General features: G+C 37.8%; 1 protein-coding gene across 1 annotated transcript in view; it reads right to left on the reverse strand.

Annotated features, from left to right (window-relative positions):
• The window catches only part of srm (spermidine synthase), a 66357-nt gene extending 45896 nt beyond the window's left edge, over positions 1-20461 (reverse strand). Inside the window, exon 1 of the mRNA XM_028807666.2 lies at positions 20179-20461. Coding sequence (XP_028663499.1) covers positions 20179-20309 — 131 coding nt within the window. The 5' untranslated portion in view covers positions 20310-20461. The remainder of the gene's footprint in view (positions 1-20178) is intronic.
• Between the last annotated feature and the right edge of the window lie 6149 nt (positions 20462-26610).

Below are 26610 nucleotides of genomic sequence, written 5' to 3' on the forward strand. Positions count from 1 at the left end.
ATGCCGGAAAACAAGCAGGCAAGGCTCCAAAAAGAGAAAGCTCGACTGACCGACATACAAAAACGGGCAAGGCTCGATACAAACAATGCACGACGTAGACTACAACGGACTTCCCACACAGCACAGGCGAATAGATTACAGATCCAAAACAGCATGTCCCAAATACTGGACATGCAACGACGCGCCTCTCAAACGGCACAAGCAAAAGATACATGTCACGGACATCAACGCCAGACACCTGCTAAACGCTTGCGCCACTTCGCTGACAACGCGTTCAATAATGAGTCCACTATTCAGGAAAATTCATTGGGATTAATGAATGTCATTTGCAATCATTGTCATTCACTTAACTTCCCTGAAGAAACAACTGGCAATACAAGTAATGAATTTACACGTTGTTGTCAAAAGGGTCAAATTAGACTGCCTCCTTTACATTCATATCCTGAATATCTACAGAAGCTTCTAACTAACGATGTACCTGAAAGTAAAAACTTTATGAACTGCATTAGATCCTACAAATCGGTATCCACTATGAACATGAACAGTAGCACTGCACGTGACATCCGTCTTGCAAAACTGTTAATTATTGATGAATGTACAATCGCATCCACTCACTTACTCAACACCATTCATAAACTTCTACAAACGTTGATGAATAATAATATTCCCTTTGGAGGAAAGGTACTTTTATTAGGAGGAGATTTTAGACAGTGCTTAGCTATTGTTCCACATGCCATGCGCTCAGCTATTGTTCAGTCCACCTTAAAATATGCAGACAATTGGCATTGCTTTCAAAAGATACAGTTAGTACAAAACATGCGATGTCCAGATCCACATTATAACAATTGGTTATTACAACTGGGAGATGGTACACTCACCAATACAGATAGACTTCACCCAGATATTATTACAATTCCTCAAGCCTTTATCTGCGACGACTTAGTTACAGAGATATTTGGAACAGCAATCTCATTAGACCAAATGCCCCTTTTAAAACAACGCACTATATTATGTCCAAAAAATATTAATGTGGATCACATAAATACCCAAGTCATTGCATTACATCCTGGAGAGACACAACTCTTTCTAAGCTCTGACAAAGTTGACTCTGATGACGACAATGACCATCTTCATTTCCCCTTAGAATATTTAAACACTATTTACCCAGCCGGATTAACACAACACAATCTTAGCCTTAAAAACGGAACAATAATCATGCTATTAAGAAACCTTAACACTAAACAGGGTTTATACAATGGCACACGTTTGGTCATCAACACCATGACACACAATGTTATTCAAGCGACAGTTCTTAAAGGATCACATGCTAATAATACTGTTCTGATTCCTAGAATTGACCTTACAAGTTCTGACCTGGAATTACCTTTTACACTTAAACGGCGACAGTTCCCCATTAACCCTGCATTTGCCATGACCATCAACAAATCACAAGTACAAACCATGGACAACGTTGGCATCTACCTCTCTGAACCCGTTGTTGGACATGGACAACTTTATGTGGCCTTCTCACGAGTTCGACGTTCATCTGACGTTACAGGTAAGGTTATAAGTGGTCCATGCCAAGGAAAACTCATTCAAGGACAATACACCATCTTTACTACTAATGTTGTGTACAAAGAAATTTTCCAATAAACCTTTACACTGTGCCACACACTTTATTGTTTGCTTTCTATATGCATCATCTACACCTTCACACTATTCTATATCTCATTCATACATCACGCTCTTTGTCATTTCCCAACACCAGGGGTTGGCGAGCGAAGCGAGCAGGAGGCGGAGCCCCCTAGTCATTGAAAGATGCCGAGAAATTAGTTCACGTGTTTGTTTTCAGTCGACTACATTACTGTAACGCACTCCTCTCAGGACTACCCAAAAAAAGACAAATCATTTGCAACTAGTGCAGAAAGCAGCTCCTAGAATCCTAACTAGGAAAAGAAAATCCGAGCACATTTCTCCAATTTTGGTGTCACTACACTGGTTACCTGTGTCATTCAGAATTGACTTTAAAATTCTACTTATGAGGAGTTGGTCTCGTCCGTTACAGGAGATGGACGTCTGAAGCGGAGCTCCGTTAGCAGCGGCTTTATTTTCTCACGTATTTCTTATTATTTAGAGATATCCTGTATTTACCCGACCCGAGGAGCTTCCACTACAATATATAAACATGAGTAACAAGAAGAGAGGTCAGAAAGAACCAGAAAAGAAACTTAAAACTACATCAAAGTCTAGACAGACATCAAGCCCAAGTGCGAGGTACGGCCTCTCGGAGACAGACCTGGAACTGGCAGACGAATGCGCAGACTTCCTAGGACCTCGCTCCACCGCATCGTCTCCAGTCGAGAGCGAAAATGGGAGCGAAGATGCAAGTGATGCAAGTCACGATGGATCGCCGATTTCAGAAGAAGATCAATCGAAACTAGAAAAGGCCCTGCAGTACGTGCTCTCATGTACTCCTCGCTAGCCCAAAGCATCGGCAGTAATAGGAGCGGCAATTCCACCCACGGAGTATGAAAGCCGAAGCGACCTGTCCGAACTCAAAGAGATGATCGCTACACTGGCGACTGCCACATCCAAAGCCATAAATGAGCTTAACACTAGAATTACCAGAGCCTACGAAAAAACTCGTATATCCGGCCCACCTTAAATCGCTTCTTAAATCCGTTCACACCTTTCCGCCAGCATCCTTTGTCTTCTAAATGTGCTGATAAAAGACAAGCTGCCAGCAGCCGGCTATTCCATCCCCCCACCGACTTAGAACATGAGCGAAGTTTTCCCAGCTCACGCCTTGATTGATTATGTGGGAGTGAAGTGGAGTTTTACAGTGGAAATAACGGATCATTATTCTAAAGTAATCTGTGTAAACACATTGTTAAAACAGAAACTTTTTCATATTTTAGTAATAAATGTTACAAAATGTAGTAGGCATAAACTATAGAATATATAAAGCCCGAGTTCCAAAGATCAAATAAACACTTTCACAAAAGCTTCAAGAATGATTCAACAGCTTCTGTGGCGTAGCGCGTTAAGATTTGCCTCTTAGCGCAGAGCAGCTTTTCCTTGCCTCACAGACCTGAGTTCGATTCCCCGCTGGGGATGAAGTGTTGCTTTTTTTTCTTTTCTTTTAAACCTCAAACGGACATAAAATTTATACATTGGTATGCACTGTCAGTTACTGAGATCGTTATATTTTCATGTGGGATGCTCCTTTTCAAATATTTTTTTAACAATTGAGACTGCAATTAACAGGAACAACTGTCCTTATAACTTATTTTTAAGATCCATAACACACAGACAGACAGAGCACTGCGTAATAGAGAGACAGACAGGCAGAGAAGTCACTAGATATAGAAATAAACAGGGAAGCCACGTGTACTGAAAGAAAAAAAGAACAACATGTGCGTTGTCCCTGCTGCACTGAATAAGCGCAGGCGCTCTAACATCACCCCTCCCCCGATCTTACTTAGAGAGTCAGGAACAACGCACATGTTGTTCTTTTTTTCTTTCAGTACACGTGGCTTCCCTGTTTATTTCTATATCTAGTGACTTCTCTGCCTGTCTGTCTCTCTATTACGCAGTGCTCTGTCTGTCTGTGTGTTATGGATCTTAAAAATAAGTTATAAGGACAGTTGTTCCTGTTAATTGCAGTCTCAATTGTTAAAAAAATATTTGAAAAGGAGCATCCCACATGAAAATATAACGATCTCAGTAACTGACAGTGCATACCAATGTATAAATTTTATGTCCGTTTGAGGTTTAAAAGAAAAGAAAAAAAAAGCAACACTTCATCCCCAGCGGGGAATCGAACTCAGGTCTGTGAGGCAAGGAAAAGCTGCTCTGCGCTAAGAGGCAAATCTTAACACGCTACGCCACAGAAGCTATTGAATCATTCTTGAAGCTTTTGTGAAAGTGTTTATTTGATCTTTGGAACTCGGGCTTTATATATTCTATAGTTTATGCCTACTACATTTTGTAACATTTATTACTAAAATATGAAAAAGTTTCTGTTTTAACAATGTGTTTACACAGATTACTTTAGAATAATGATCTGTTATTTCCACTGTAAAACTCCACTTCACTCCCACATAATCAATCAAGGCGTGAGCTGGGAAAACTTCGCTCATGTTCTAAGTCGGTGGGGGGATGGAATAGCCGGCTGCTGGCAGCTTGTCTTTTATCAGCACATTTAGAGGACAAAGGATGCTGGCGGAGAGGTGTGAACGGATTTAAGAAGCGATTTAAGGTGGGCCGGATATACGAGTTTTTTCGTAGGCTCTGGTAATTCTAGTGTTAAGGGGCTTAAGAAGGATAACAAAGACCGGGAAATGCGTCTATTTAATCGTTTTGATTCGACCTTTAAAAGGTATAGTGGGGAAAATAGAGGAACACATTGAAGAAAATAGATCCAAACTGAAAAAACTTGCCGGTCAGCTGGATGATATTACCAATCAGCTGGATGATGTTAAGCTGGCATTCACGGCTCGAATTGAAACAGCGGAACAATTGGCATCTAACGCCGACGAAAAAGCTACAGCTGTGAATTCTGAATGCAAAAAACTCGGAGACAAGACTTGCAGCCCTGGAGGATGGGTGCAGAAGAAATAGAATTAGAATTGAAGGTCTACCTGAGAAACAAGAAAGTATAAACCCAGTGAAATTTGTAGTAGAATTACTCTCTAAAATAACTGGAAAGGACTTTAAACCAGATACTGAGATAGCAGCAGTTTATTGTATATGCAGTTTAAATACCTTTAAACCTAGGTCTTTTATTGTTCGCTTTGAGCGACTACGAAGTAAACTTGATGTGATGGCACTTCTCAGGCACAAGCAAGAGATTATATCTGAAAATAATCTCATCCGTATTTTCCCTGACTTCTCACCTTTAACTGCTGCAAAACAGGCAGCCTTCTTCAACATTAAACAGCTGTTACGGAAAGCCGGTATCAAATACAGCCTCTTGTATCCCGCCAAACTAAAAGTGGAAGGTCCTGGCTAATTTTATGTATTTTCAAGCAAGGAGGAAGCTGAAAAGTAATAATTCATTACATTTATATAGCGCTTTTCTCAGTACTCAAAGCGCTATCCACACAGGGAGGAACCGGGAAGCGAACCCACAATCTTCCACAGTCTCCTTACTGCAAAGCAGCAGCACTACCACTGCGCCACCTGTGAGGATTCAAGAAGCTGTTCTCGACACTCTTTTGAAAGACAATAATGAGCCGTATCCTGTCATGGCATGGCAAGGAGCTATCACCTGCTCTCTGATCCACTTGTAAAGATATGGGTATTATAATCATACATCCTTTTCTTTACTTGGACGTTATAAGTTTATGTTTTAATTAGTTATAGACGTGAGTGTGGTGAAGTTATAGATGTGAGTGTTTGGATGTAATTAAAGTAGGTTTTTTTTTGTTTTTTTTTTTACTTCCCTAAAGGAGACTGTTTAACATCATACCCTTGGTTTATTATTATTTCTATTATTGCATAAGGATTTACTTTGCTTATCTTAGACCAATTTTAACACCATTCCCAGGGTTCATTATTTTATTATCTTATTATTTTAAAATTGCTGAAGATTATATTTTAAGCTTAAAGACTGTTAATGATTATATCTTTGGTAGATAGAATTTAAACTTTGCTGCAATAGATATCTCTACTTTTTAATTCTCAAACGCCGCTGCGGGGGGAGGGGTTGGGTTTGCGCTTGTTTTGTTTTGGACGTACTCTGTCTCTCGGTATGTCAGAGGACTGGGACATTGTGAAGTGGGGTCTAGCTTCATGTGGAGAGGCACAATGGGGTGATGGGTGGGATAAGGGGGGGAGAGAAGGAGAGCAGGCTATATCTAATCTATCCTATTAATCCTTATAATTATAACTATCAACGCAACAATAGGCTGTATGGCAATAACTTGTGGGGAAATTGGAAATTAAGATTAAAACTGCCTCATTACCAGTTAAGACTATAAAATGACATTAAAAATTCAGAAGCTATGTTTCCATGATGAGACAGTTAATTTTGTGAGCTGGAATGTTAAAGGCCTGAATCACAAATTAAAGAATAAAAGTATGCTCTCACCTAACAGGCTTAAACGCTAAAATAGTATTTTTACAGGAGACCCACTTACTTAGCAAGGATCAATTCTGGCTACAAAAAGATTGGACTGGCCAAATGTTCCATTCTAGCAAAGAAAACTAGAGGTGTGGGAATTCTCATACATAGAACAGTTCCATTTGTAGCATCAGATGTAGTATCGGATCCTGAAGGGAGATATGTGATGGTCATGGGCAACTTATTTAATCTTAATACATAATTCGCCTGCCTCCTCACTCACTCACTCACTCATGTCCGTCCGAAGCCGAATGCGCAGTCGCCTTCTGCGCACGTCCAAAGCCGAAAAACCTTACGAGACCAACATCCAACCACAACATTGTGGCAGGCGGTGGATTTATGGCCGCAAAAATTCAAAGAGAAAGGCGAATTCGATTAAAGCTCTAGAGGCCTGAAAGGCGATTTCAACTACAACTCGAGGCCTAATTACGCATTCTGATTCAATTACGCATTCATTCAATACACCTATATCAGGTTTGTGGTGCTTATACTTATTACTATTCCATATTGTACTGGAACATTCATCATTCAATATTATACTATAGGCCTGGAAAATTCATCAACTAACAGTACAAGCCTGTACAGTAATGAGTAAAGCGGACTACAATCATTACAAAACAACTTCTTCGTTACTTATCATTTGTTCTTCATACACTCCTGACACAAACTCGTGCCCGTTTCATCTTACGTTGTCGAAACGGGCTCTTTGTCTAGTTGTAAAATGATTTTGATAAATGTTTATGCACCCAATGTTGATGATAAGGAATTCATGCAAAATCTATTTGCATCCATTCCCAATGTGAACACTCATAAAATTATAATGGCTGGGGACTTTAATTGTGTTTTAAATCCACTCTTAGATAGGACTCTTGCCACAGTGGGGATGACATCTAACACTGCAAAGACAATTACACAGTTTGTAACCGACCACAACTTATCAGACCACTGGAGGTTTCTAAACCCAAACTCAAGAACATATTCGTTCTACTCACCAGTATATCATAGCTACTCAAGAATCGATTATTTCTTTATAGATAATAATTTCTTTCCTACGATTAAATCTTGTAAATATGACACAATTGTTATCTCCGATCATGCACCTCTAGTTTTGGAGCTAAAATCATTATGCCCCCCGCACTCACCTCGCAGATGGCGCCTTAACCCACTTATATTAACAGACGAGAACTGTACGGAATTTATATCCAAACAAATTAGCTTCTTCCTAGAGACAAACACACCCTCAGAGGTCTCTACAGGAACACTCTGGGAAACTCTAAAGGCCTTCTTAAGAGGTCAGATTATTTCATATCTTTTCCACAGAAATAAATTAGAAACCAAGAAAGTGTCAGAGCTAAGAAGCTAAATTACTAGAATAGATGAAGAATAAGCCAGGCGTCCAAGTGAGGCTCTTCATAGGAAAAGGCAGGTTCTGCATACAGAACTCAGCATCTTGACAACTAAAGAAACTGAACAACTTATTTATAAATCAAGACATCATTACTACGAACATGGAGAGAAAGCTAATAAGCTTTTAGCTCAACAAATCCACAAGCAACAAGTTCGCAATGCAATCCCAGTAATCACTAACACTAATGGTGAAGAAATCATTGACCATAAAAATATAATGCACACATTTAGAGACTACTATAAAACCTTATATTCTACTGAGTTTAAAGAAGACAACACACAATCTAATGCATTTCTGGATACATTACAGATACCACAAATAGATACTTTTAGTGCTGTGGAACTGGATAAACCTCTGACCCCATCAGAATTACCAGATGCTTTAAAGTCACTTCAAGGACGGAAATCAGCAGGCCCTGATGGCTACCCTATAGAATTTTATAAGAAATTCTCCACTCAGCTAGCTCCCCTCTTATTGGCAACATTTACAGAAGCTAGACACAATCAAATTGTACCTCAAACTTTTCGTCAAGCATTAATCACCGTCTTTCCTAAACAAAATAAGGACTTGTGCATCATACAGACCAATTTCACTCCTGAATAATGATGTTAAAATACTCTCAAAAATCATAGCTAGAAGGATGGAGAAAGTGCTGCCTTCGGTAATATCACAAGATCAAACTGGATTTATTAAAGGCCGACACTCATCTTCCAATCTTCAAAGCCTGTTTAATGTAATATATACACCAGCAAAGTCAAACACCCCAGAGATATTATCATTGGATGCAGAAAAAGCATTTGATATGATTGAATGGAACTACCTTTTCACTACATTGGAGAAATTTGGGTTTGGCCCGAACTTTTGTGCATGGATCAAACTACTGTATACCAGTCCAGAAGCCCCAGTCTGTATTGACAACATTTGTTCAGACTACTTTAAACTAGAACATGGCATCAGACAAGGATGCCCCTTGTCACCACTGCTGTTTGCAATTGCCACTGAACCACTGGCGGTCCACTGTCGAAATTCTTATCAGATAAAGGGGATTATCCGAGAAGGCCTGGAACAGCAAATTTCTCTATATGCAGATGATATGGTCTTTATATATAAGACCCAGAAAACACTGTGCCTGCAGTTTTAACAGCACTTTCAGATTTTCAAAAGATTTCTGGTCTCAGAATTAATTTGAATAAAAGTATACTCTTTCCAGTGAATTCACAAGCATATAATATCAGATTGGACACCCTACCTTTTACCATAGCAGATTAGTTTAAATACCATGGGGTAGTGCTGGGCGGTATACCGGTTCATACCGAAAACCGTTTTTTATTTTTTTTTATGATATGGATTTTTCTTATACCGCAACACCGGTTTAAATTGCCTAAACGACGTTCGGAACGTGGCGCAGCGGGAAACTGTTCAAGTGGGGACCTTTTTCACTGCTACACCGCTAAACACAGATTTGTTGCACTAGGGCTCTTTTTCACTGCTACACCACCAAATAGTGGGCGGTAGCATAGGTATGCCGCGCGGTGAAAAAAAGCAGTCACATCTGTTGCCTGGAGATGCTTTAGTTTTAAAAGGTCAGATGTGTAAATACTGTTTCTATACTACTGGATAATACTGCAAGCTAAGTTGTACTTGTTTTATTTGTTTTCAATACAGTGTAATGTACCTGGGCACTGTGTAATAGTGTGACGACATTTTGACTTTATTCTCAACATTTCCACTTTAATCCTGACGCTTATGACGAGAATATATTCTTTTGACTTTATTCTCGTAATTTGTCATTAAAGTAGAACATCGTAAACTAAACTTAATCATAAAATGAATATTTAATTTACTAGATTTTCTCAAACCCCATCATAAGTTATATAGCACATTAAATGCTTTGTGTTAAGTGATTCGTTCAGAGATGGGCGCAACTCTGAATGGATGGCATAATTAAACATGTATAACGAAGATATTTTTAAAGTTCTGAACACTCCATGGGCTAAGTTTATAACTAGTTTTAATTTCACAAAGACGTTTATCATGTGGTGAGGGAGCAGCACTACCGCCTCACTACTGTGCATGTGTAATACCTGCTTTAATGTATTTCATCATGAAAATGATATCAAGTATTTATCTTAGCATTCTAAATTTTCAGAAAGCAGGAATATCATGAAGTGAATGGATTCTGTATGGTGATCGCTTAAGAAGCGTAGTGATTAACCACTGGGTCGGGGAACGTAACACAAAGCATTTAATGTGCTGCATTAATTTATGACGGGGTAAATTAAGTAATTGATTAAACATTGATTTTAGGAAGAAGCTTAGTTTATGACATTCTACTTTAATTATGAAGTAAACTATGAGAATAAAGTGGAAATGTCGACTTTAATCTCAACATAAACGGCGAGAATAAAGTGGAAATGTTGACTTTGTTCTCGACATATAGTTTGTTTTTTTCTTCCCAGTATAGCTTAGCTTGAAGCAAGGTCCATATTAATGCAGTTTGCCTAAATGATGGTTCAGCTGGTAAAGATGTCATCACCAAGTTGCACTTGTTGTATTTTATTTTAATTTGGTGAATACTGTGTAATGCACCTGGGCTTGAAGTCTTGAAGTAATAGTGCAACTATCAGTAATAATACTATTATTTATTTTATTGTTATTATTTATTAGTTTAAATATTATGCAGTTTAATGATGATAAAGTTGTTTAAAAAGTCACTTTAACATGTCAGTGGACATAGATTATTAACATTAACAGAAAGTGTAGTTGGTTTACAAAAAATATTTACTATTTATTCCTTTTCTAAGACATATTCGGTGCAATACAATTTTTGACAAGCACTTCTGGATATTTTACCAAGTCTAAATGCCTCTTTGTATGGTTGAAAATATGTTGTCAAAATTATAGTTTGTTTTTGCAAAATTTGTTCAATAAAAAGGTTCTATATTTTGACTGCATCTGTCATGCAATGTGATACCTTCTCCATTAGTGCCACCCCCTTGAAAACTATCACTTTATGGGGCAATGCAAAACTGTATTAATACTTGTGTGCACAATAAAATGTTTTTTTTTTGTACAATGTACAATACTCTTGACAGTGGAATAGGTTATTCTTAGCCAGTAACTGCAGTGGAAAATGTGGTTAACATCCACTCATGCATGGGGAAAAAAATACCGTCGAATACCGTGAAACCGGGATAATTTAGAAAAATACCGTGATAGAGAATTTTGGTCATACTGCCCACCCCTACCTAGGGGTAAATATCACAAGTAAACATAAAGCTCTTTATCAACAAAATGTCGCCGTCTGTATGGAAAAAATTAAGCAAGACTTGCATAGATGGTCAACCCTTCATCTCACTCTAGACAGAAGAATTAACGTTAAGATGAATATCCTTCCTAAGCTTCTTTTTTTTTTTTTTTTTCCCAAAACATCCCAATATATATCAATAAATCATTTTTTAAGCAATTAAATTCAACCATAACCTCATTTATTTGGAACTCAAAACATTCACGTATTCGAAGAGCAACCCTACAAAGACCTCAGGCAGAAGGTGGCATGGCTCTACCTAATTTTCAGTTTTATTACTGGGCAGCAAACATACAAGCCATAAAAACCTGGACACAAATAAATGAACATACACAGGCCTGGTCCGCAATAGAAGTAAAATCCTGCAGCACTTCTTTATATTCCCTGCTCTGCGCTCCAATAAATGCAAGTTATCGCAAATATACTGTACTAATAACCCAATTGTGCTTCACTCACTCAGAACATGGAACCAAATTAGAAGGTTTTCCATCTTAAATTGCTTTCTATCTGTGGCACCCCTGCAAGAGAACCACCTCTTTCAACCCTCGCAAACATATCCAGTTTTTAATATCTGGAAAAGATTTGGGATTAAATTGCTCATAGATCTTTATATAGACAATATCTTTGCATCCTTTGAACAATTACATTCCAAATTTAACCTTCCAGCTACACATTTCTTTCACTATCTTCAAATTAGAAACTTTGTCAAACAGAACCTGCCCGATTTTCCTCATCTCGTACCCTCCACCATGCTAGAAAAAATACTGCTCAACCTTGAGGTCTTAGACACCATTTCTGCTATTTATTAAATTTTATTAGAGTCCCTTCCTTTTAAAGATCCAAGAGGACAATGGGGAAAAAGATCTAATTAATATATCAGAAAAGGAGTGGAAGGTAGCAATGCAGAGAATTCACTCGAGCTCCATATGCACAAAGCATAGAATTATTCAACTCAAAATTATATATCGAGCTCATCTGTCTCACTTAAAACTACCCAAAATGTTACCAGGGCAAGATCCAACCTGTGAACGCTGCAGCCAAGCTCCTGCCTCACTGGGTCACATGTTTTGGGCTTGCACCAAATTAACTTCATTTTGGACCAAAATTTTTAAGTGTCTTTCAGACAGCCTTGGTGTCACAATCCCTCCTAACCCACTAATAGCTGTGTTTGGTGTTCTTCCAGATGGATTTGAAATAGATAAGGACAAGCAAACTGCGATTGTATTCACTACACTTTTGGCACGCAGACTGATTTTATTAAATTGGAAGAATCCTAACTCTCCTCTAATAAGTCAGTGGAAAACCGATGTTTTATATTATTTGAAATTGGAAAAAATCAAATTCTCAGTTAGGGGATCTGTACAGAATTTTTTCAAAACCTGGCAAGATTTCATCAATAATATTTTAGAATAAGAAGAATTTTCTTTTCCTTCTCCATTTATCTTTTTTGCCCTATTAAACTCAATAATTTAGGCATGTTTACAAGCCTTAAGTATTACTCCTTTGGCCATGCTCTCCTTCTCAGGGGTGGGGTTTGATTTGCTTTCAATCCTATTTTTTGTAAAAATTGATCCATATGTATGGAATGATTACAATAAAAAAAAAAAAAAAAAAAATTCTGCTTATGGTTTATAAAGCCTTAAATAATCTCGCTCCATCTTATATATCAGAATGTCTGACACACTATATTCCAAATCGTAACCTTAGATCCTCAAATGAGTGTCTCCTTAGAATTCCAAGAGCAAAACTTAAAAGAAGTGGTGAGGCGGCCTTCTGCTGTTATACACCTAAAATCTGGAATAGCTTACCAATTGGAATTCGCCAGCCTAATACAGTGGAGCACTTTAAAAAACTGCTGAAAACACATTATTTTAACATGGCCTTCTCGTAACTTCACTTTAATTTAATCCTGATACTCTGCATATTCAATTCATTACAATAACTATTCATGGTGGCTCTAAAATCCGTACTAACACCTACTCTCTCTTCTGTTTCTGTTTCCGGTTTCTTTGTGGTGGTGGCCTGCACCACCACCATCTACTCAAAGCATCATGATGTTCCAACATTGATGGATTAAAAGCCAGAAGTCTGCATGACCATCATCATCAAGTCCTTCCGTGAGAACCCTAAATACAAAGAGGACGGTTTCATTTATGTGAGGTAGAATGTCCAGAGGGGACTGGGCGGTCTCATGGTCTGGAACCCCTGCAGATTTTATTTTTTTCTCCAGCCGTCTGGAATATTTTTTTTTGTTTATTCTGTCCTCCCTGGCCATCGGACCTTACTCTTATTCTGTGTTAATTAATGTTGTCTTATTTTAATTCTTACTTTGTCTTTTATTTTTCTTTTCTTCATTATGTAAAGCACTTTGAGCTACATTTTTTGTATGAAAATATGCTATATAAATAAATGTTGTTGTTTAGCTGTAGCCAGATCATTTAATGGCAGGCCTATTCCTTAACAGTCACAAGAGTTGGTTAACTTAAACTCACTAGCTCAAATTAAACTTTTACCAAGACTTTGATGGATTTTGAGACTAAAAACAGCACAGTGATTCAGTCTCACTTCTGTGCATCCTGCTGTGTGGCAACTGGTGCCACGTTAATATTATGTCTTATTTCATAGATCATCTCCATTACTGGGAATCAAAGGATTCAGTGGATACTGACCCAAGTCATATTTTATTTCAGTGAATACAGTTGCAGACTTCAGTATCTATGTATAAAATGTTACAGCCAAAGAAGAAGCAAACCTAACTTTGCCCTAATATAAATAACCACAGACAGACAGATACTTTATTAATCCCAAGGGGAAATTCACATGGATCCTCTGGTTTATTTTCTCCAGGAATGCTGTTAACTAGAGTTTTTGATTTCCTGTACTCCACTGTCAGCTGATCATACCACAATTATTAAGTTAACATGACTTCACATTACTATGAGTGTGTTTATTTTTAACCATTGAAACAAATGTCTATTCTACTGTTAGTGTATCTTGTTATACGTGTTTAGAATGCTGCAAGGTTTTGCACTTTACTATTACTGTATTATACTTGAATATTTGTAAGTGTTCAAAGCCTACCCCCAATGAAGCGCACCATACTAGAGCAGAATAAATTGAATTAATTTGACCTCAATTACAAAAGACTTTCAGCTAAAGTTCAATAAATGATAAAAAAAAAAAACAATCACAATAAATCAGTATTATAATTGGGATTCTTTTAGCTTCCGCTAAGAAGTCTCACTGAAAAGAAAACCTAAAACAACAACTGGACCAAGTATACTAATTACAACACTAAACTAAATGAAATACATTTTGTAAAGGAAATGGGACCACTGAGCTTTTTCACTTGGTTGTCCGAGCATCCAATTCATATAGCCAGTAAAATGCCAATGGATCTCTTTTCTTCAAGTAAATGACAAAGGGCCCAGATTTAGTTTTAAATGAAGGAAGATACCACGGTATCCATAAATGAGGAGAGACTTTTATTTCAGTATGCAATAAAAATGGAATTCTTAATTTACATTAACATAAAAAACACACTTTTTGATGGTTTCTTTTTCACTTGCTGAAAAACTGTTTCATGAATACTGTCAAAATAAGAGAACAAACATCATAAAAACTACAAGATCCAATGTATACTGTGATCACTCATTACACTTTCACAACTCTTTAGCAACTGCTTTTGCAATAACAATTTTGAAATTAAGTCTGTCCGTAATTCACTCTGTAAGGTTTTATTATGTTATGAAATGTATGTCTCCATTTGCATATTCAGGGAATACAAGATAATCAACACCATTTAATAAAAAACAGCATTTAATGAAACAGTCTCTGACTTTCCACTCTTCACAATGAATTCCAGTAAAAATGATCTTTGTGTTGTTTATAAGGTACCTCATATAAATAATCATTCATTCATTCTCAAGCCCGGTTCATTTGATTCTGGATTGTACGGACATGAATAATCAGACATTTATTATTGCTTATGATTTTGGATGCTTCCAGAATTAGTAATATATCGAGATTGGACTTAACAACTGTAATTACATTATTCATCAAAATAAACATTTAAAGACTGCATCGCAGAGTCTTCCATACAGTTCTGCTTTTATTGCATTCATTGACTTGTTGTTTTTAAAAGCCCAAAGAGTGTCATCTGTTTAGTGTTTGCCAATCCATTTTTAGCAATGAAGCACTGCTAACTACATCTACATCTCTACGAGAGTGGGATGATGCTAATACTGCACCAGATATTGTACTACTGGCACAATCTGTCTTGAGCTTCCCCTTTAAAACTGCTTCATTAGCTGAACCATTTGAGTGTCTATCTAGAGTGGAAATTTTGAAACAAATTCAAAATGTAATTTGTAAGGACCACGGCATACAGGGCAGCTAATTTTAGCCTCCAGTATTAACCGGACATTTTGTTTTAAATTACTCTCAATGTTTACTTGCAAAACGAAGATCATTTACATTCAAAGAGTGTTTAAAAAACAAAAAAACAAAAACAGTAGTCCATCTCACTTTAATTTCTAATTACTTCAGAGAGCAAAGTTGGCTGCAGGTTCTTATTTCAGACACCTTATGAATTAGTCACTATTTCCTGGTACTAATGGAACAGAATTAATTTGCATTATATTTAAAAGACTTGTTTTTAAAAGATTCAGAACCCCCTAATTGGTTCTTTTATTCTTACATGGCATTCAAAGAATAGAAATGCAAAGTAATCCAAAAGATCGCCAGCTAACTCAGGGAGATTAATCTCTGTATTAGGTGCCACTTTTTGCTGTGCATGAGACAAGTTAATTTTAGGGCTTCTTCATTCTCACATTCTGTCATACCGGACATTTCCAAAACTGTTGATTAATCCAGAATTACGTAATTCATTAGGCCAAAGATGAGGATAATTCACTAATTCTGCTTTTAGAACAAGGTCAGGATTTGCCTGTTTCAGAAAGAAAGATTTGGTGAAATCCCGCACATATCCTGAGGCAAACAATGCTCTAACAATAACATGAAAATAGTTGTGATGTATTTTTGCTTTGAGGTTGTAATAATTAAGGAGCAGAACATCCAGTCATAACATCAAAAGTTGTAAATGTCTTGCCAGAAATGCTGATCCCAGCTGTACTATTGAAGAAACAATAAAAGCTGACAAAATGTTCAACAATCATTCTTGATCAAATAATCAACATAGAAGTACCACTTCTTTACCACATTCTGCCCAGAAAAATGTAATCAGAACCCAATCAGACATTCTGGCATGCCCAGAAGTGTCTGCATGAATATTAGCTTTTTACATCAGTCTTTAATATAGCTGAACAACCTTCTAGAAACATGATTTTTAGTGTCACACATTGTGGATTTTAGCTAACATTAATGCAAATCATTTTTTTCCTTTTGGTAAAAAGCATTAGAGATGACACACATATCAGCAAAACAGTCACAAAAGTGTACTGATAATGTCCCGAGACAGGAATAAATAACTATCATCAAAAAGGAATCCCAAACAGTCACAAGTAGGACAATTAAATTTAAACAACAATTTTGAGCAATAACTGATAATATACTTGCTGGTGGAACATGTGGCCCACTTACTTGGAGTCCCTTGCCTTTTAAAGAAATGCCTCTGAGGACTTTCTTCTTCAGTGGAGGCCTATGCCTAATATGCTTCTTAACACAGTTTCAATATGGGGTTATTTAATTGACCAAGGCAAAATATACTTCTCTATTGTATTGTAGTTTATTTGGCTAATGGCTTTTACAAATGAAGTGCAAATATATTGATCAAATATTCAGAACAAATATCAAAGTCCTCTTATCCATTCTTAAAAAAATTATGAGATACCATACAAATAATTACTATACAAATGTTAAGGCCAAATATATGGGATCTTGGATTTGAACAGGGTAAGTTAGCTTTTAAAGAATTGGTACAGTGAGACTTCTGTTGCAGATTTGTGCATGAAAGTATTTAGCATTTGCTTTCTTTTGGTATGCAATTACCAAAAGGTTCAGTGCAGGCTGAAGAATGTTTGACATCTCTCACAAAAATTTATGTTGAACACAATGTCATGATTCTTAAACTTTTTTGCATCATTGATATTGCAAAAACAGAATACAATGCATACTTAAGGGTATACTGTTTCAGCAATATTGTCAAGGGTACATTTTGCATAATGCAACAATTTACCACACAAAGTTCACATGGATTTCACTGATTAACACATTCACTCTGTTAGTGATATTCTTTTGTCAGATATGCTGATAATCTTCATGTACTGCCATCAGCACCTTTAGATCTGCTGGCACAAAAGTTGCTCCTTTACAAACTTGTAGTTCGTGGTTCAGTGCTTGACTCTAATGTACATTCACGGCCAAATTTACAAGCCCTTCAATCAGGATCTAATCTACAAAATAAAATCAAGCATAGTTTTGAAGGTCCTTAAAATATGTCTACCACACCATGGTAGACACCTGGTAATTTACTCCATGTGCCAAAATTTCTATGTGGAGGAAAAAAAACAGAGGAACTTATCCTTAAGTTTCCAAGTACCAATTTTCTTTGTTAAAGGTGTCATTTTAAAGTAACAGAAATTTAGAGTACGTACAATGGATGCTAGCTAACACCTCAAGCAAATTACCTTTTAATCTCCATTTGTTTAAATGGAAAAGGTTCAACTCCTTTTATCTTTCCTCACACCTGGAATCAAGTTAGTCGCTCTTCTCTGGACTTTCTCTAGCAAAACAGCAAAAGTGCACATAGCATTCCAGAAGAGGCTTCAAAAGTGCATTATATAGCTTAATCATAACCTCCCTTGACTTGCACTCAACACATTGGACTACACAACCTAATGTCCTATTAGCTTTCTAATCTGCCCAAATGCAGATTACACCCAATTGCTTCTCCAGACACTGTCAGATTAAAATGCAGCATCAGAGCAAGGCTTTCTTTTATAAATACTACTGAGTGTCAAGTTTAGGTCCTGAAGTGTACCAGTGGTTGCTGGTTCTGTTTCAATGCGGTTTGTAAATTCATAGCCAACTGTTCTATTCATTGTTAGTGTTTTCTTAACCATCTGTCAGTTAAGTGAGTGTGTTTACGTTTGCTTTAAAACCTTGATTATTCACAGAAACCCAGTTTCTAAAATGCTACGTAAGCCCTTATTTCTGTTGGTGAAACCGGGATATTGGTGTCTGAGAAAGCAGGTTAATACATATAAGCTTCTCTGCGACTAACTCAGTTATGTGGCCATGTAAACCCTTAACCAGGTTACAGTTAAGGATTTCGCAATCTGTGCAGGTCCAAAGCACTATGTTAACTTCGCACATGCTCCCAGCAGCAACTGGTAGATCAGGGATGTAAAAAAGGGTAGAACTTGATTTACTTTACAGCACATGAAGGACTAAACATATTTATAAAACACGGAAGAATTAAGCTTAGGATTTAATAACAAATGCAGGCCAGTCAAACGGTCAGTTTTTCAGACAATAAAAACCCCGCAAAAGTAACACCCAGTTGTAATGCATTACATTATATAATTAACTATAACATATTAAGTTACATTTTTTTTTTTATAAGTAATGAGCAATATAACTAAGTTACTTTGAACACGTTTGAGGCTTTTTTTTATGCCCAGGCTTGTTTTATGCTTGTTTTCAGATTCACTAATCTCACAGATGATTAGTTTCTTAACACATCTTTATGACATCAGAGCATTTGCCAAAAGAGAACTCCATATATAGACTTGCACATGTAAACAGAGCTTATTTTTTAATTTTTTTTAAAGAAAGCAGGTTTTGAACATAACCAGGTGGTTACTTTCCGTGTCCCGGTTTTGTGTGTGCAAGTGGGCACACTCACTGAGATGAAAATGGTAAAGAAACCAGAACTTCACCATCTATAACATTTCATTAACATTTCTGTGTGCTAATGTATGTATGTTTATCATGAAGCACTGGTTTTAATAAAATATCTGGAAAGTAATGAAAGAGAAAAACAGAACTACAATACTAATGTGCTGTAATCCACAAATCACTTGGATGATATTCTTTTACACAAAAAAAATCTACACTACAAGAATGACTTGACATGGCAGAATAAAAGTGATAGATCTAAGTTCTGTTATCAGCAAAGACTGGCTTCTAGATAATAAACTTGACAGGAGGGAACAACTTAAAATCACTAGAGCACCTTAGGTCAGAATTTGACGTCCCGGGTATAAACCAAGGGACAATAACTAATGACCAACTTAACGTACCAGATTCATCAGGAGCCTATCATTTGAAAAAAAACGAACTGGGCTTAGAAGCCATACAATCCATCCCACCATGAACGGGGTTTCTGTATTTTAGCCTGCGCAGCAATCAGCCGTACAGCACGGCCAACCTTTCTCCTGTTTATTGCATGTTGCAGTTTTTCAAGTGTCAGTGTAAGTTTTTGCTCAGTAAAGCCACCGTGCATGCGGTTAATGGCGCAATATAAAGTACAGACTGACTAACGTACAATGAAATGTAACCAAAATGACCTTACAATACACTGTAAACTAGATCAACGTTTCAGAGCCCTGTAGTTGGGGGTGGTTACTGTAGTTTCTGCTTTTTATTTCAACCAAATTACGAATTCCTCTGTCACAATATGTATCGGGTCTGTTTCTGCTTACTGTATACTGTACGAAACACACATTTCCAACCGAATCTCAAATAGTATTTTGATAGACAGTTATAAGTATAAAGAGTTTAGTTTTTTGCCTTTTAGTGCATAGTTTATTTCACCAACTAAATTATTTTAAGGAGTTGTTAGAAGCAGCACTGCCCGGGAAGCAACTCTGCGAAAATGTGTTAATAAAAATGAATAGTTTAAAACAAGTTAAAACAGAATAACTTAAGTAATACTCATTTAATCCAATCCACTATCTTCCGTTAAATTCTGAAAAACACAGACAAATTGATTCTGATTGAAAAACTGATTCAGCACGAAAACTAGCTGCCACATTCGAGAACGCGGACTGAAAACCGCAACGCTCGACCAATTTTGGCACACGTTTAAAAAGGGAGTTCCAAACTACGATGTGCACATAAATGTTATATCGCCGGAAAACAATTACAGTATAGGCTAAAAACGTTGGACTACAGAAGGCGTCCGGCGTTAACGTAGACAAGCGAAGCGAACACGTCACATAAACGCGCAACATGAAGCGGTGGCTCCAAACACACGTGCGCGGGTAATGCTCGCGCTCTTCGGAACCCAGCATCCCCTCCCTTTCGACATCCAGCCATGACCATATCCTTCATTATCAACCACTGAAGACAAACTGGAATAGATCTGCATACCTTTTGAAGACCATGACATCCTGAAATTTTGATCTCTGATGGTAAAGCACCGATTCGACCTGAAGGCTGAGCGCCTGACCGGGCCACAGTGCGCACGTCTCCCTAAACCAGCCTTCCTTGATATTCTCCATGAGCAGTGGACGCCAGCACGAAGCAATATAACAAGCTATGGGGACTAGAATAGACAGATCGTGTACTGCACACGTAGCGGGTATACGCTTCACGTGAGTACCTGCTACCACGGCGATGGGCAACCTAACCAGCTTGAGACCGGCTTTCCACCTCCTCCAAGTCCTATTGGTTGTGTCAGTAGTCGAGCCAATGGAAACGAACCAAGGGAGGGGCCAAGGCAAAATCATAGTAGGTTGAGCTAGGAGTGGGAGTTGCTGCTGGCATGTGGGTAACGCTGCGGAGAGTGAAGGAGGGTAGCATTTAAAATTTTTAATTATTACATGTGAAATGACGTACTTACCCATATTTTTTTTACTATCACCGTGCCATTAAAATCACAGCAAACTAACGAATAACACGTTTCTGTCAAGAAATAATGAGGTGTACCTGTCCACCAATGAGACAGGAGTATTGCATCTAAGTCGCAAACAAAGTAGGGCAGTCTGGACGTTTTAGCGTATGTATTTGTGTGAAACATAAAATGTATAAGTCTGTTAACCAATGATTCGTTAGGTTATAAGTAACGATTGCTGTAGAGATGCCAGTACGACTACTAGCAGTGTTTCTGTAATCTAACTAAGGATTTTTTTAATGAACTCGTGATGTTTTCATGGCCGCTTTTATTAGTAATAATCGTGCCTGGGCTAATACGTGTGTCTACATGACTTTTATGCACAAAACGCACGTTTTCTGTTATGAATCACCATTGCATTGAATTGACTTGCATATGAAAAGCTATAGCCTACGTATCAAGTAATTCTGCGCTTAATTTCTGCATGTCCACTTCTCATTAGATGTAGAACATTTCCTCAACAAACATGGGCAGTCCAATATTTGAACAAAAAAAGTCGACCTTGTTTATTGCAGGATCTTGGAAGACTAAGCCCGTCAAAGCAGCTAGAGACGCAATGCAGGGGGATAAACCTGCCTGGTATGTTTGTCTGTCACAATGATGCTTACCTCACACTAGACTAATTTGGTGTTTTTTTCGGACACTTTACTTTTTCCCAGTAAGTACATACATAAAACCTTTGTTTTTTATGATCTTTGTTTGTATTGTGCAGAAATAGCAAAATTAACTTTGGGTATAATCATATAGCTTGGGATGTAAGGAAGAAGCATTGAATTGCCTGATAACAGTGGGCAGAAAAGATCCCCAGAGGTGCTTCTTGACACATTATGGAAAAATGAGCTTGTGAGTAAAAGATGCTCCAAAAATCAAGTCCTGGATTGGATTTTTTCATGAGAATTGTGCCACCATTATCTTTTCTAAAACAGGTTCCAGTGATGAGGCAGGCTTTCCCGATGAGGTTGTTCAGGCATTGTGCAGCTTTTGAACTCAAGTCGCATCTCAGCAGACCACAGCGTGAAACACATTGGCAACTCTTTGGTACACTTTTGACTTTCAGAAAACATTTGATAAGGCTCCATATGAGAGGATGGACATCAGACTAAACGAACTAGGAGTTCAATATGTAGTGTGTAGATATGTGCAGAATTGGCTAAAACAAAGGAAGAAGACGGCGATGGTGCCAGAAACTTTATCAAGTTTTGTTTGATGTTAAGAATGAGGTCCCTCATCAGTAAATGCCACGTCCTATGCCATTTTTAATATATACTGCATAAGTGAACTAGATAGGGATAGAAACAACAAACTGACTAAATTTGCAGATGATACCAAGCTAGGTGGACTGGCAGATAAACTTGAATCTGTGAGTCATTCCAGGGGAGCATGGACAGCATATAGGCTCGAGCAGATTTGTGTCAGGTGAAATTTAATATAAATAAATGTACATTATTAAATGTAGGAAATAAAATGTTAAATTAGAATACGTAATAGGAGTTCTTACAATTGAAAGTACTGCTTATAAAAAGGATTTAAGAGTTGCAGTGGACTTGTTACTATCAACATCCAGACAGTGTTCAGAACACGGATACAGTTGGAAACAAGTTAAGGGGAAATTTTGCACAAACATTAGGAAGTTTTTCTTTTGCAGAACCGTAGACATGATTTTCTTACTGGACAGCAAATGTTTTCTCCTGGCCCGCTAACCATGTAGATCTAAATTGTGCAGCCACTTTCTAACTGTAGACTAATGCATTTTGACATCAACAGTGACAAGAGCTACCCATGGATCCTGTAATGAAATTCTGGGGTTCTTAGACACTTGTTTACAGCATATTGTGTTCTGCTCTTGAGCTGAACTTGCTGGGATGGCCTGGCGTGGACAAGGTCACAGTTGTTTGCATCTTCTATACTTGTAGATGATCTTCCAGACAGTAAAATGGTTGATTTTCAGTTATTCTGAGATCTTTTTAAATCACTTTTCAGACTCATGGACATCTATAACCTTTTCTCCGAAGGTCTTAGCAAGTTCTTTCAATCTAGGCATGGTGACAATACACACTACAAGAACAGCAAATCAAACAAAGTGTCTGAGGTTTAAATAAGATTGATTACGTCAAGATTCTCTCTCATGATGTTCTAGTCATTTGAACTTGATCTAATGCACCTGATTCTAATTTTAGGTATTTGAGGTAGTGATAAACATATCAAGATACACTTACTTTTTACACATGTATGTGAAATTTGCATTTGTTTATGTAAATTATATATATATATAAATGAAAAGAATTATTATATATTGGACTACAAACTCAGCACGATGGCACTGTTGTAAAGCTGCTGCCTCGCAGTAAGGAGACCTGGGTTTGCTTCCCGGGTCCTCTCTGCTTGGAATTTGCATGTTCTCCCCGTGTCTGCGTGGGTTTCCTCCGGGTGCTCCGGTTTCCTCCCGCAGTCCAAAGACATGCAGGTTAGGTGCATTGGTGATCCTAAATTGTCCCTAGTGTGTGTATGCCCTGTGGTGGGTGGTTGCCCTGCCCAGGGTTTGTTTCCTGCCTTGTGCCCTGTGTTGGCTGGGATTGGCTCCAGCAGACCCCCGTGACCCTGTAGTTAGGATATAGCGGGTTGGATAATGGATGGATGGATGGATGGATGGATGGATGGATGGATGGACAACAAACTGTTAATATGGCATGGTGTTTGTTATATCACTTACATCTATAGATACTTTTTAAATTAAGATTAAATCTTGATATTCCCATATATGTTAAAAAAGAAAAAAAAACATTTAATTGGCTGTGCTTACTTTTTCACATGACTGTGTATTGCTAAGACAGTTATTTTTCGAGTTGTAAATAAACATAATTGCTGAACAATTCGTTTTTCTTTATGGTAGTCTTTTGTGGCAGTTGGTTTCCTATTCTGTAACTCAATGTGCTAATGGCCATATCCACAATAAAACACTTTTCTGTAATGCCATGAACACTTTTGACTGGCATTATTTTCAGTTTATTGATGTAGTATGTGATGACCAGTAGTATTTATATATTGACTGGCCTTGGGTTACTAATTTAAAATGGTTTTGAGTGCATTGTTTCACTATGCTAGAGTAGTCAGATTTTGTGAATGTGGTGTGATGATCTGGTTTTGTGTTTAGAGTTCTGAGGAAAGTTTCAGGAAATGTGTCTTAACAATTATGAAATACTGTAACTGGAGAACTTGAGCTGCATCGTTTAATCCAGAAGGTAGCATCTTGACATGTTTACAATAATTGGGTGAGTTGAGTACTGACACGTAAAGCTTGAGACTGGCAGCATCATACTTTGGTAGGACTGTCATGTGCAGTCTAATTGGCAACCTGTGCTAAAAGTCCAAGCACATCCAAAACACATACAATACCTAGACTCATGACAGGGTCTAGTTTTAACTACAAAGAAAAGTACAGATGCACTGGAAGAGGTACACATACTAGAATTTTTCCATATGAATGAAATACAGGTAAAATGTACACTTTTCTACAAATTACACATTACATTTGGCATGAACTTCAGTGCTTGGACAAATTGCCCTTTCACTCTCAAATAATTTTATTTTCTCTTGTAGTGCAAATGAATTTTGTAGCAAATCTTATGTTAAGCCCCACTTTTTTTATATCTTGCTTACATTATTTTTTAGCATTTTTGGTGTGGAGTTTTCTCTCGAGTAACATTATCAGCCTCTATTATTATTTTGCTAGCTACCTTTCAAAGTCAGAATTCTTTCCAGGTTCCAATTGGACATTACTGGCTACACAACCTCTTCTGACATAGATAGATACTTAGATATTTTATTGATCCAGATGGAAATGTAACAGTAGCCAAGGATTATACTGTTAGATACAAATATTTAAGTACACACTATACAAATAACATTAAGTAAGTACACTGGGGTTGTAATCTTACAGTCCAATACCAGTAATGTAGATGGTGCATACAATAATGCCAGTGCAATGAGAATTATGCAAATAACATTCCTACTAAAGTGACAGGTGGCATATAACAATAAAGTGGCAGATACTAAGGAGACTTAATATTAAAAATAAAGTGGCATGCTTATGCTTATAACATGTTTAAAGTGACACATTATGAAAAAAGGTTATACAGTAGTGAGATATCTGATGTAGTGCATAGCTAATATAGCTTATGAGCAGAGAAGAATGATTAGGCCCCTGAAATCAACCACCCTCTGTCCATTTTGGAAAGATTTAAAGATTCTGTTGGCTCTGGGAACAAAAGATATTTTCTGTCTGTCTGTATTGCAGATCTGTGCTAGCAGCCTACCACTAAACAGACTGCTCTACTTAATTATGGTGGTGTATAGTGGGTGATAGTCATTGTCCATAATCCACAGCTCCTGCTCACCTAATCAGCTTGTCAATACGATCAGCATCACTTCTTCAAACAGACCCAGCATATCACAGCATAGAAGAGAGTACTGACAACTGCCGACTGATAAAACATCTGCAGGAGTTTCTTACATACTGTATGTTAAAGGAGCACAGCTTCCTCCGAAAATAGAGCTGACTTTGTCCCTTCCTGAACAGAGCCTTTGTGTTCTTTGACCAGTCCAGCCTGTCATCGATTTGCACTCCAAGGTATTTATAGGTTTTGACACACTCCACATTAGCTTTTTCAATGGAGACAGGTCTCGGTGGTGGTCTAGACCTATGGTAGTCCACAACAATCTCCTTGGTTTTAAGTGTTCAGCAGCAGCTGGTTTGAATGACACCATCCTACAACGTCATTCACCAAACCCTTGTACTCCTCCTCCTCCTCTCTACCCCCGACACACCCCATAACTGCAGTGTCATCTGAGAACTTCTGCATGTGGCATGTCCTTGAATTGTAGCTAAAGTCCAATGTGTACAGGGTGAATAGGCAAAGAGAAAGAACAGTCACCTGTTGAGCTCCCATGCGACTAATTATAATTATAGTCTGTGAGGTGCGGTTCCCCAGTCTGAGGTCTGCCAGTGAGATAATCTGTAATTCAGTTCACCAGTTGTAAGTCCACTCCAATCCTGTACAGCTTGGCCCTCAGTAGGAGGGGCTGGACGGTGCTGAAGGTACTAGAAAAATCAAAGAACAAGGTGTTGATCCTAGCAGCAATGGGTACTGTCCTTGCTTGGATCACTAGTGTGTCAACGAGTATACACACACTGGCATGCAGGACCACTTCAGAGCTAACCTTAAAATCAGTGATATATTACACAATTTCTGGTTGGAGGGAATGTTAAACTTGACAAATGCCGTTGCTGATCTTGTCTCCTGCGTATATCAGATTGCACAACTAGGAATCTCATTCCACAACAAATTAGGGCCCTGTACATGAGTTCCATCAATTTTCTGTCAGACTTCACCCTGTGATAGACAGTTGTGTAGTCTGACATTCCCAGTGCCTCAATCCAATCAGTCTGTGATGTTGCCTTAAGATACAGGGGTAGATTCTGTGTGCAAGTTGAGAACTAAAGAGCTCTCTGTTGGAACTGCAATGCACAGATCGCAGGATTGCATAGAATAATAATTGCATTATATCTGTCAGATACCTCATTTTACATACCACGACAGAATTAAAAAAGAAAAAAAAATAAAGGGCAGAGATTGTGATTAAACTCGCTGTACCTGGAATGCATTCATACAGCATTGCCATTAGCTGTCAACTCTTGCACACACAGAGCAAACCCCTACTAAAGGCAAAAATCAAACCTGTTTAATCAATGCAAGTGAAATTGCAAACTGGCTGGATCATGTCGCTGGGTATGCCAGACTACACAACTGAAATGTACAGGGAAGCATTGTGATTGCCTGTGATTCACTAAGTGAAGTCTGCAACTGAAAAACTGGTAGAAGAGTCATGTAATGTGACCAAGCCTTTACATG

Source organism: Erpetoichthys calabaricus, chromosome 8 (genome assembly GCF_900747795.2).
Source record: "Erpetoichthys calabaricus chromosome 8, fErpCal1.3, whole genome shotgun sequence".
Taxonomy (NCBI): Eukaryota; Metazoa; Chordata; class Cladistia; order Polypteriformes; family Polypteridae; genus Erpetoichthys; species Erpetoichthys calabaricus.